A 13,338-nucleotide genomic window follows, 5' to 3' on the forward strand; every position below is an offset into this window, starting at 1 on the left:
TCAAACAACCCCACTAAGACCTGCTAACAACAGGCTTTTGTCGGCAATGGAAAAGAGTACAATCAGCATTCATACCCGGGTCAAATGACTCTATAGCGGATGTGGCTATTTATCGGCTCTGTCTCTAGTCGGCATTGATTTAAATACAACACCCAGGTGAATCTGCTAACTTTCGCCCCTTTTTCTGCTGTAACATCTTTCAGTGCACACAGACCATAAACCTGTCACCAGCCCAGCATGGTTCTGTTAAACCAGAAACACTGTGGCTACAATGGGCTTGAGGATGAAAGAGTGAGTTGAAGCCCTGAAATAACACACAATCACTAATTGAACTGTCTCACACGGAGGTGAACCAGAATCAGAGATGAACCAGATCCGTTTTACCAGTTTGCATGGTGGCTAGCAGCTGCCATGGGATGACAACATTCCTTGCAGTTGTGTGTCCTCAGTCTGAACAGAAAGGTAAATCGACAGGCAGTGGAAAAGGGGTCAAATGGCTTTTATTAGTGGGTTTACCTGCGTTTAAAAAAACACTTACACTAGCTAATTTTGGTGCCATGTATTAAGTGTACTGTCCATAAATGCTAGATGGGGGTGTTTCCCTGTTTTTGTGTTTAAAATTAACCTATGTCCAGATGCATCAGGCAACTTTTATCAGTGCAACACCTCTAATTAACCTGCCCAGCATCAAATGGCTGCTGATTGTGTAAATAGACAACAGTTTGCTGACATGTTTGCCGTAATAACTTTATAAAGTGATAAAGTTATGTTAAGGAAGAATATTAGACACATACTATCACGTTCTGTCCCCTGAAACTGGGGGACTGTGTGTGAAAATGATACAATTCCTACACTGCTCATGGGATGTGGAGTGAGCCAACATAATGTATGACTGTCTTCATATGGTCTAACCGCACTAGGAGGACATTTAAGATACAGTAGATGCAAGTTTACTGCCTCAGGTAGTGTGCTATATGAAACTGTATATCAGCTCAGTTCCCTAAATCCTCTTACTTTACTTTTCCTTATTCTCTACCTCATTCTTCCACATTGCTGCTGAGTGTGCCTCAAGTGGTTATGGTTTTTTAGATCAGCCCGGTCTTGAGATCACAATGTTGTTATCTCATTTTCTGTGTTGTCACACGTAAAACCCACAAATGTTTCAGGGTAATCCATGAAAAAAAATCAAGGAACAACATTTTGTTTTCGTCAACAGGGACTCCAGGACTAGGTTTTTCCTAGAAACGCTATTGGTGCATGGTGTTATTTTACTTCATACCTTATATTTACATATTATTTAGTATTAAAGGTCTAAGTATTATTATATAATATTATATAATATATATTATAATATATATATATATATTATAATAATTTAAGTATTATTATGACAACCTTAAATGGTTGGTTACCCAAATAATACTCCACCTCAAAACCAAAAATAGGTTAAAATGATAAGTTACCCCAAGATAAAGAGGAAGAGTGTCTCTGTGATGTCACCCATTGGTTTTTGAGGAGCGGTTTTGAGATGGCTGTTTCATCGTTACCATCTTGACACGGCCTGACTCTACCTAACTCCTGGCTAATCCAAAAATGGGAAAAGAGGTGGGGCATGTATGGAGCTGAGACTTTGGTGCATGCCAGTTTCATATCTGTGGCAAGCATATGCTCCTGTCAGCATCATTAGCACAGCTGAGCCTTTGGGCGCCTCGCTTGAAGGCTGTCTTAAGACTAATTCATTTGCTGGCTAATAAGCTAGTTAACAAGGTAAGCTAACGCACCAGACACCGACACCTGCTAATTCGCGCTAACATATAAATAATAATAATAATAAAACAATACTAGAATTTCACTTACCTCAAAACAGGAACACAGACTTCCTCACATTCTGTTAGTCAATTAGAGAGGTCACGTTCAGTGACTTGAATTAGCTGAGGTGACGCTGTGCAGAGAGCTAGTGGCGGCACCCAACGGCACACAAGAATTATGCATAATTTTAGGTTAATGCATAATGCATAATTTTATTAAATTTTAAATACAGTTTAAACGGGTGAATTATAGAAAAACTCATCTCTGAAAAGTTGTTCTGAAGAGGGATTGATATAGAGACCAAGACCGTTCTTTGTACCAGGCAGTAAACACATTTATTTCTGCTGTCAAGTTTGGCATTTTAACATGGGAGTCTATGGGGAATGACTCACTTTTGGGGCCAGCCTCAAGTGGCTATCCAAGGAGCTTGCACTTACGTGTTTGCTTCATTTTTCAGCCCTGGCAGTTGCCGCTTGGTGGGGATCAATTGAGATCAGGTCAGTGATGTGCATAAAGCTATCTCACAGTTAAGGCTGCACACAGTAGATGGTACTTACAATTCATTGATGACCACATCTGGTACCCAGAGCAGTTTTCTTGGAACTGTAATCCATGGAGAACCACACTGTTCTGGGTCCCAACTGATAAACTCATTTCGCCATGTCTGCAACATGAATCATACAGATGCAACAAGCACGTACCTGACTACATACAGTATGAAACTAGAGCTTTCAGGTGATGTCTGGCAGACATAATGCTACATTGAAGTTACAAGTTAACATTTTGAAATGTAAGATTGTCCCATTTTAAAAGAATTCAAAAGCCAGCGACATTGTCGTAATTCTTTCTGACTAAAACGTTTTATTTTGCCACTAATAAGTTACTGTCTTGTTTAGTAAAGCTTATAGTTAGGGCTGGCTCGGGTATGTCCTGACCCATCCCTTAGTTATGCTGCTATAGAGCTAGACTGCTGGGGGATTCCCATGATTCACTGGGCGCTCTCTCTCTATTTCTGTCTCTCTCCCCCTCTCTCTCTCGATAACTTCATGCCATTAACTTTGTATTTTTTCTCTCCTGTAGTTTGTGCTTCTCCTCTCTCTCCCTCTCTCTGTCCTCATTCTGCAGGTATCTCTGCCCCGGGAGCAGCAGGATCCAGATCCACCACTACTCATCTTTACTATTAACCACTGTTACCTGTCATTATTATTGATAACACCATTACCGACACAGCTGTTCCTGGTCTCTCTCTCTCTCTCTCTTCTCTCCCCTCTCCTCCCCCTCCCCCTCTTTCTATCTTCTCCTAAACCCAACCGGTCGAGGCAGACGGCCGCCCACCCCGAGCCCGGTTCTGTTGGAGGTTTCTTCCTGTTAAAAGGGAGTTTTTCCTCCCCCCTGTCGCCAAACGCTTGCTCTTTGTGGGAACTGTTGGGTTTATTCTGTAACAAAGTAAGGTCTTGACCTTACCCTGTACAGTGCCTTGAGATAATGTATATTATGATTTGGCGCTATACAAATAAAATTGAATTGAATTGAATTACGGTATCTGATTAGTTTTGTGGTCGATTTCATTATGTAGTATCTCGTGTTCTGCTGCTAGTACACAGTAGAATGTGCCCACTAGGTTACACTGTTCTCTGATTCCCAAGCCTGGAGAAAGATGAACAATTTCGTCTCTTCTTGTAAACTGTGAAATTGATTGTACTTACTAAAGATTGCCAGATAAACGTTCTCAAGATTTGGGCCTTTTCATCCTGAAAAAGAACCAACATTTGGTCGTATGCATTTCTTCTTTACAGATGTTTCCTGAATGGTGAGTTGATATGATCATTGTTGTTATTGAGATTTTAGGCTTAGTGAAAAAAATCAATGCTGAAATCAAAAAATAAAATGAATCAATTAATATAAAGTTGACTTTACACTTAGAATCAATTGAACATGGCTGAGTACTGAATTGGTTTTTAGAGTCCCTTACCACCCCCAAAATGCCAAACATGGTGAAGCTAATGTTGACATGGGTGGGTTCTGACAAATTCATGACAGGTCGAATGGAGCTCAGTTTGAAGACTGGTTGGAGAGCCTCCAGCAGGGAAGGCGTGTCTGGTTGAGAGCAGTTCAGCATGATGGAATTGCACTTAGCTACAGAGGAAAGAAGATATGGGTCATTAGCATTGTTAAAGGACACTGGCAGCAACGACTAGCAGCAAATCATTGCTAATGTCAAAAGCCACAAATTGTAATGTAACTTATTATAACCTAAGTAACCTGCACAAAGCCGGGGTTAAACAGCACCAGAGTCAGCATGGTTTAGAAATATCATTTTGCCATTTTTTTTTTATTTTACTTTTTTTAGTAAGAGGCCCAGTCTCAATGTCTCTGTCCTCTGTCCTGAAGAATCAATGCTCACAAATCTAAATAGTTAATGAAGATTTCCCGTGTTATCTTCTTTTTAATGTTTTGAAAACATGTAATTACAACTGAGTAGTATGTATTTTTCTTTTCACTTGACTCAACATGATGGCCTCAGTTTTCTAAACCACAAGGATGGCTCAATAAGTTGAAAACCTTTTGACTTCACTTATTCACATGTCGGGATACTGGACAGTTGACATACTAAAAGTGACCTGAATTATAACTGTGAGGTAGTTAATTTATGAAAATCAATAATAAGCAGAATTTCTAAATATGTGTGACTGTATAATATGAGCTTTACTCACCATGCAAGAGCACAGAGATGAAGATGAATAGAAGCTTAGAAGGCTTGACTTTCAGCTGGCAGCGCTAAAAACATTAACATTGGGTCAAAAGTGGTTGTTAGTGTGAGTGGTGTGCCGGTGGTGACAGCTGTCCTGTAAAGTTGTCTTCACAGATTTAAGTGGCAACTACAATTAAAAGATATATCACAAATATATGTTTATCTGTAGGTGTAGGTGCTTTTTAAGGGCTACATCTGTATGTAGATGTATTATTTTAAAGTGCAACATGCCTGAAAAGACCTGAATTCTACAAAGTGCCAACAGTGTGAAACTGTTACATAATATTCAGATGTAAATTGAGGACCTAAACAAGAAAATGTAAGTCTTCAAGGTTTCCAACACTGAAGGGAATTTTTTATGTGATTTTTGTTGGTGCTGATTTTGTAATGCAAATGTAAAAATTGTGATCTCCTTTTTTGTCTTTCCTAAAACAAATCCCTAAATGTGAGGTCAATAATTTTTCCATTCTACTTACATCCCTACATCCTCCTTGAATATTCAGATAGTTAAATACAGCAGGTTTACTTGTGTGTACATATATTTAATGAAATTTGGTAACCAGATACGCTATTATGCCAAGAGTATGTTGATGTATGTTTTGCCATGGCCCTAACTTAGGGACATCTTAATGCAATAGCATATAGGGATATTTTAGACAACAATGCACTTCCAGTTTTGTAGCACAGAGCCCTGACCTCAACCACATCTGCAGAACACCGACCGTGAGTGAGGCCATATCGCCCAACATAAGTGCATGACCTCACTAATTCCTGCAACCATATTTCAAAATCTTGTGATTGGATGTCCACATACTTTTGGCCATGTAGTGAACCCTGTTTAGTACACCTTTACTTTCAATATTTTATAGGAATACATTTGGCTTGTGTAATATGAATTATTAATATAACCTAAGTCTCAAAATTGAAATTTTATAGTTACATTTGGTAAATGCATTACCTACACATCATCAGAAACATGTACATAGCTTTCAAATGAGTTATTGCTTGGTTATACTGTATGCTTCTTTACCAATGCAGTAACAGTATTTCTTATATTTCTGCTAATTTCCTTATTTCCTTTTATTAAGAGTTTTGTTATGATGATATGATCAAATGAGAGCAGCAATTTATATTTTTTCTAATTATGTTAGCTTAGCTTAGTTTGGGATATCTGTCTGCACAGTGTGAGCACTGTTAATGTTAGAATTCAACACCCACCAACAATATTTGACTAAAATTAATAAGTAAATGGAAAAAATAATTGGAACATGATAATTATGTTTGAAATAAATGTCCATCAAAAACTGAAAGAAATGTTTCCAAGTAGTTTTATTTTGCATACAGTGGTTTCCTCCAGTTTTAAATTGCACAATACAACACAAAAGGCTAAAACTACATCTCGTTATTGTAGTGGAGTTAATTAAATGTCCAATAGTTATAATATGACCATTTGTTATTATAACAGTAATATATTAACTGTAGAATATACAGTATGTATTGCATTAATTTGCTCTAGGAGAACCATCTAAAACATCACAAAATTTTGATGTGTTGTTAAAAAACTGATTGAAACATTTGAGTGACTAGCGACATAAATGGAGTGCTTCAAAGCAGATAACAGTTGTCTACTGACTGTATGAGTTCACCCAGATAATGATGATGGTAATGAAGCTGACTGATATGAAGAGGATGTAGAGGCCGAACAGCAGGCGGTCTATGATCAAACCCACCTGGATCCACTCCTCTGAGTTTTGGCTTCCCCCATCCTGCTGCTCCACCTGGAGGCGGAGGGCCTGGAGGTCCCTGCCCAGGCTCCTCAGCTCCTGCAGGGCCTTGTCCTCTACCACTGGGCCCCTCTCCTCTGGAGGCCTCTCATCAGCTTTACTCTTTGCCACCACAGCACTTTGCTCCATGTCTGTTTTTAAGGACAAAAAGGTAGATTTTTTTTTTTTAATCAGTTCCGACAAAATGTCATTAAATTTAGCTCTTTGCTGCGGTTGCTTTTGTTCCTTTTTTCAGTTGATCTTTTAGTACAACAATCACGTTCATCCCATTTTCTATAATCTTGTACTGTATTTAACCATTGTAAAACTGCCAATAAACTGAATACCTGAACCTTTAGCCTTACGGGGCAGGCAAACAAGACAGCCCAGAATTTGTAGTATAACCACTTGAACCCAACGGGGAACAGGGGAGAAGTCACCAGAGCCGCACAGCAGGTTGGTGATGATGATAGTCTCGAGTAGACTGGCCACCATCAAAGCCAGGCAGAGAGAGAAGAACACGTCTGACACAGGTAAACAAGAGAGAGTGAGTCCGTGTTAAGTGAGACCAAAACCACTGAAGATTTACACTGTGAAAATGTGACTCATTATTCACTGTATATTCAGCAGCTGCCCATATTGGTCAGAATGCAAGCCTCTTGTTACACCTTCTGGAAAAGCACATATAAATAACAAATGAATCAAAACACATTCTGCCCACAGTATCTGTTTATGGAGTAGGGGATGGCTTGCAGATGAACATCTCTCATCACCATTTCCAGGGACAGAGACGTTCTCATGCAGATTTTCTACAGTACATTGGCTTTGCTATCATCTTAGTTCTATCATCAGTTGTGGGCGGATTTCTCTGTGACGGTTCAGTGGAGTAAAAAGTAATCCCTTCTAATCCATGCACTGCATAGATCAGCTTTCAAACAAATTCAAAGGAAACAACAGGTTTCAATAAAACACTACTGAAAATATTTGCTTAATCTGAATAGCACTGACTTATGAGAGGTATGGTGTTTCCAGTGATAGGCAGCAGGTCGTTCATGATAAGAAGGAAGACGGTGTAGCCCAGGATGAGGGTCATCTTGAAGGAGGATCGGTCCACACTCTGGGGAGGCAGCAGGAAGCTGAACATGTCCACTGTGATGAGGAAGCAGCTGGGGATCAGCAAGTTCACCACATACAGGGTGGCACGACGTCTCACTCTGATCTGCAAGAGGAATATAAAAAACAAACAAACAAAAAACAAAAACACCAAACAAACACTTTGTCAGGTACCTTTTCTGTTCACATTTGTAAACTGTCTTCTTTTAAATACAGCTTTGCCGCTTATTTCTCAGCCCTGTGATAAACTGGCGAACTGTTGAGGGTGTACCCCGCCATCGCCCAATGTCAGCTGGACTTGGCTCCAGCCCCCCTGCAACCCTGTATGGATAAGCGGTATAGAAAATTCCTGGATTGATGGATGGGTGCTTATTTCTCTGACAGACTGTCAAAGATATTTAAGCTGGCTATTATTATGGTAGTTTTGAAGTTCTTTTTATAACTTTAAATTATTCAAAATGACATGAAACTTGATTGGCATGCAGGGACTGTATGACAACGATAAAATAATTCAAATTCGCTTAAGAGAAAGCATAAGTTCATTCAATTCAATGTAATCATTATTCTGGGGTATAACTGAGCTGAATAAATGTGTGAGGAGTGAAACACTTGTCCTGTGTGAAACACTTCAGGTTTGTGGGCAGAATTCTGGGTCGAACAGATCAGACTCAATACACATTATATCATTTATTTTTAAATGTGAATAATTTTCTAAATCCTGTAAACCTGAATAAATTTCACCTTAGTAAATATTGTACTGTATTAAAAAAAAAAGTAATGGGTAATGAGCGTATTATATACATACATACATACAGTACATACAGGTTCAGCAAAACTTGGACTTCAGTCACCTGAAATCTCTGCCAACAAAGTTTTCTTCAAATCAATTTGCACTGAGGGCTGTTAAAATAATTGTGGCATTTGGACACATGCTGTGAAATATTGTTTATTAATGTGGTATTATGCAAGTCAAATATTTTGGACAGAATAATCAATATAGAAATTGCATAATATAAGTTTGCTTGCTTTGAACCCAAATAAATACTCAACAGACAGTACAATCAACTTACATGAAATGCAAGCTCATCAATGTATTCACCATTATCAAGGCCTAAGCTGTATTTGTTGGAGGTGATATCTAGTAGCTCCCACTCCCCCATTGTGGTCATAACCTCCTTGGAGTGCTCTGTGATGTGAGCTGCATCTGAGCTCAGGGTAATCACTATGTCTGACGCTGAGGAGAGAAGAACAGAAAAATATGTTATGTTCGGTTCAATTTTCAGTAACCTGGACAGGACAGTTCATCTCGCTGACATAGAGGACAAAGCTCACTTACTGCCTCTTTAAGTTTACATCGTTAACTTGGGAGAAGCTTTTGTGCACACTGGCATACCAGTTCTAAAATACACCTTCTGGTGCTAGTTGGACATGTCTGCAGTGATGAACCTGGGGTCATAGGTTGTTTCAGGTCTTTAATCATCAGACATCCTCAACCAGCAACCCATCCAGGGGTCATCAGTTTGCTGTAGTGAGTGGCCAGTGAAGACCCAGCACCCAATTTTAACTGGCTCTCCAGCCTTTGCTCCAGTATATTTGGCCCATTGGCCTCTTCTATCTGGAAAGTTCCAGCAGGACCACTTGCTTTGTAGACTCTGATATTAACATGATATCTGGGCAGAGCAAAGTGCTCATCATGTTTCCCAGGAGCTTGATCTTGCATCTTAGTGGAGTGCCCCATACAGCACAATACTGCTTAAGAACAGGGAGAGCCCCAACCATCTCCTCAGATACCGGGAGATGGTCTACTCTGGTGCCTTCCCTGTTGAAAAAATCTTTAAAGAAAGTAAATGAAAATACTGTGAAGTGTCTTACCATAGTGGATGTATGAGTTGAAAGTCAGAGTGCAGTTCTGTATGTCAAAGGGGAATGTGTAGATGTCAAGGTTACAGGAGCTGACAACTTTGGCTGGTAGAGCATTACGCACCAGACCATCACTATGCAGGTACACATACGGGACAGTTGGGGCTGTGTTTTTATCCATACTGAAAGACAAGAAGAAGCAGAGAAGTTGTGAGTAAAACGCCTCTATAATGAGAGTATGGCACATTTTCTAAAAACAGTAGTGTTGAAGAGTTTAACCTTCTTTGTTGTGTAAGAGACTGCTTTTGTGCACAAATGTTAAAATTCAAAACAAAGCTGTTTGTATGCAATATTCTAATTAATATATTTTTTTAAACTGTTTTTTTTTTTCTTCATATTGGCTTCATTTGCATTGAGAATTCTCTACCCAGTTATAACCATTCAGGACAGGAAACCGGTCTGATGTAGTCTACTTGGAACTAAAATGTCCCTTTTCTGTATTATTACTAACAAAATAAAGCTTTTGGGGAGGGTTTCAGACAGCGTTTCAGCTTTATCTTAACCTTATAACACAATTTTCATAACAGTAAGAAGTGCAGTAAACGGAGGATTTGTCACTCAGCTGTGTAAATTAAGTTTCCCTAAACTTTTCCCTTAACTTTCCCCTGAAGTGCTGAATCGGAAGCTAACTTCAGCGTCATCAAAGTTCTGAAGTGCCTGCGCAAGTTGACAAATAATAACAATACCATCTATATACTTAAAGACACAAGTATCTCTCAATGTCTCAAACCCAAACCAAAATATAACTGGATCAAACTTAAACACGCGGGACATGCCTGCTTCAGTGCTCTTAGTGAGAGCTTCTAGCTTGCGGTGGACTATTTAATTAATTCATGAATTAATTTTTCTCCAATGAATCCAAAAATGTATTATTCTGCAGCTGACAATAGTTGCTAAAAACTACAGTGCCCAGCTATTTAGGAAACTGCTGTACCCTTTAAAGATAATGAAAATATAAATTTTGGTTTTGGTCTTTTCATGGTATTTGTTGGCAATAACAAAAATATAGAATAGCACCACCCATATCTGTTAACAAAGATATATTGTGACATTGTGTTAAGATTATTGTATGTACAGTAAATACAATGCATGGTGTGAGATATATATATATAGATACATATATGGTCTGGTGTTAGGAAACTCACAATTCATTGATAACAATGTCTGGCAACCAAAATTTCTCTTTGGGGAGAGAAATCTTGTTGGTGCCGCACTGGTTTGGATCCCAACTGACAAACTCGATCTTCCACCGCTAAAACAACAAAACTGGAGTCAGTGCACACAACAGGTATACACTAAGTAAGTTATATTCTCATCATTCACAAAAAATGATCAGAGTTTTCCGTACGGCACAAGCCTGACTGAGAAATTAGGATGGATCATTGCAGTACTTACATAATTTATCCACAGGTAAGTGATCAAGAGTTGAGACTTTTCATCCTGGAGGACATGAAAACTCTGTTAGTGTTTCCTAATGTGTTCTTTAGGGACCACATGGGTCCTCAGACAAGTCTCAGTGGAGCTCAGCAACATGAAAAACTTGATTCAGGTTAAACCACATGAAAAATGTGGTTGAAGACTGTAACAGAATGATGGAGCATGTCGCTTTTCTATTGATTCTTAATTGTTCATCAATAATAATCAAAAATCTTACACTTACACACATAAAGCTCCTCACACTATAGAAATGACTAGTTGCTGATTTTGCTACTGTTCTATACACCTCAAGTATCATCAGTACAGTCTAATGTACAATACTCATTGTGGTTATCTACTGAGAGCTAAACATACCACTCCTAGTATTCCATACAAGATGAAGGTAGTGTTGATGTTGGTGACGGTTGTCATGTTTGTGACGGGTCGTATGGCGTTCAGGTTAAAGACTGGAGTTAGAGCCTCCAGCAGGGCAAGTTGGTTCGGCTCAGAGCAGGTCACCGTGATGGCACTGCACTGAGCTGATGGGTGGATTCAAAGATAATGAGTCTAGTTATCTTAACAAGCTTTGGCTAACATGCTTATGTGATTTTCAATGAAACAAATCCAACAAAGTGGATTCAAAAATAGATTTTGAGTATTGTTTTAGCTTTCCAAATTAATGCACAATGCACAGGAATTTAAATCTTCCAGAAGCTTACAATATTGCATTATATAATACATACTTTATACATTATTCTGCACCTTTTGTCATATTCACATTGTGCTGACCAAAAAGCTTACCTGTTGTTAGAATAATAAGCATAACCAGAGTGGGCTTGACTAATGGAAAGAGCCACTATAATGAACACAGAATAAAACCTGTTATTGTAGAATAAATTATATGGGAAAGGATTAAAGGAAAAGATTAAAGGAGATTTATTTAAATAATTAAAACTAATACTGTATTCAGCCTCAGAAATAACACTTCATAACGTACAGAATATGCAATGAGAAAGGATACTTTACCTTCAGTGTATTAATCTTGGATGCCATGATGTCAAGAGTAAATCTTTATTTTTCTTCAGTATGACAGGGCCTGAAAGCATAGAATAATCAGTTCATTGCTTTATTGCATTTGCTTTAAGTTGTATGAACAGAAGAGTCATCTAAAAAGACTGCTGAGGTTATTTATAAATAACCATTGCCAGACAGAACATGCATAACAGCTACTTACCTGGGGGACCAACTCTTGCAGGACTAAATTCATCCTTAGCGGCCAAGATATACATTGTGCCATCGGCAAATGATGTGGGAAATGGAAAACTTCGCAAGCTACTTTTCATGTAGGTGGTTTCATACAAAACAAAGCGAACCCACAGTTAATGTTTGGTATGTCAGAGCGTGACTTGCAGATGATGAAGACTAACCACAGCGGCATCAGTGTCACACCTGTTTGCCGGATGCAAATGACTGGTGGATGCTCTGTGAGAAACAGGTGTCCTCTGGTGTCATCCCTTACCTCTGCCAGCCAACTGTTTTTCATGTTGTGTTGTTGTTGTCTTTCAAAATGAAACAGCTTGCACAACTCTGATCCAACTCGTGACGCTTTAATCCCCAAAGCTCTGGCAAGCTTTTGTTATCTTACAGCAGAACTTTGTGCTGTTGCCACATCACAGAGAGTTAGTGATGGCAACATCACTAACTCTCTGTCCTAACACGGGATTAGAGGAAATTACCTCGAAGAACTTACAAGTGGTTTCCTTAAGTTTCAGGTTTAATTCATAGTAATATCAAGTTTATAAGCAGGGTGGGGCATGAAAGGCTTGTGTTGCTGGGGCAGATGTCAAGTGTACACCATTAGTCACTGAACTGTCTAATTGTGGAAAAGCTAAATATACAGATAAAAGTGGTTGTTGATGTTGGTGTTGTTGTCACAGTATCTAGTGTTTTTATATCTGCCAACTGAATTGGACATCTCATACTCATTATTTTTTATTAGAACAGTGAAAGGACCAATTGTATTTGACTTGGACAGCTTTATTTTGAGGCATTTGGCCAGAAAAAGCATGTCCAGCAAAGTAATCGCCAGCAAAATAATAGTTTATATAGACTGCTTTACATTGACATATAAAGCACTGCTCTGTCTTAAATAGAAAAATATACTACTGCAGCCACAGCAGTGTCTTTTGCAGTCTACAATGCACACACATCCTCCGTTGCATTGTGGGCTGGTGATTACACACACTTTTGTTGTTTCCTGTTTTCGTATACAATTGACAGTAGCTAATCTTATAAGCGCTCTAGCTTGGTGTTGTATTGCACTATTTCATGCCTATAGTGTACTGTATTGTTTTTATGTGTATGTTGTTGTGGTTGCAAAACGAAGTAGGTTTTATTACGTGTTGTATCACAGACAAAGTTGTTTAAGTAGGTATTGCACTGACACAGTCTACACACAGGTGTTCTGTAGACTATGTCTCTGATGTGTTTGTGACTTGTACTTTAAATGTTTTTTAATGCCTTCACAGTATGTTTCTTTTTGTGTCCAGATTACAAATAAATTTT

At 38.7% G+C, this 13,338-nt stretch overlaps 1 protein-coding gene and 1 long non-coding RNA gene across 2 annotated transcripts; both read right to left on the reverse strand.

Annotated features, from left to right (window-relative positions):
- Positions 1-2,366: 2,366 nt before the first annotated feature.
- Positions 2,367-4,951, reverse strand: LOC139627268 (uncharacterized). The gene is made up of 4 exons (XR_011692544.1): positions 4,524-4,951; positions 3,782-3,945; positions 3,516-3,560; positions 2,367-2,473 (listed from the first exon to the last, which is right to left on the reverse strand). It is a non-coding gene; the product is annotated as an uncharacterized lncRNA (long non-coding RNA).
- Positions 4,952-5,890: 939 nt separating this feature from the next.
- On the reverse strand, positions 5,891-12,152 carry LOC139626416 (5-hydroxytryptamine receptor 3C-like). Its single transcript, XM_071486718.1, has 11 exons — positions 12,008-12,152; positions 11,800-11,869; positions 11,575-11,629; positions 11,149-11,312; positions 10,753-10,797; positions 10,503-10,609; positions 9,310-9,479; positions 8,508-8,671; positions 7,333-7,543; positions 6,672-6,848; positions 5,891-6,476 (listed from the first exon to the last, which is right to left on the reverse strand). Exons 2-11 carry the CDS (start codon positions 11,824-11,826, stop codon positions 6,187-6,189), a joined length of 1,410 nt encoding a protein of 469 aa, XP_071342819.1. The 5' UTR covers positions 11,827-11,869; positions 12,008-12,152; the 3' UTR covers positions 5,891-6,186.
- Between the last annotated feature and the right edge of the window lie 1,186 nt (positions 12,153-13,338).

The sequence above is a fragment of the Trachinotus anak genome, unplaced genomic scaffold (genome assembly GCF_046630095.1).
Source record: "Trachinotus anak isolate AG129_WGS33_773 ecotype Australia unplaced genomic scaffold, CSIRO_AGI_Tana_v1 ptg000010l, whole genome shotgun sequence".
Lineage (NCBI taxonomy): Eukaryota > Metazoa > Chordata > Actinopteri > Carangiformes > Carangidae > Trachinotus > Trachinotus anak.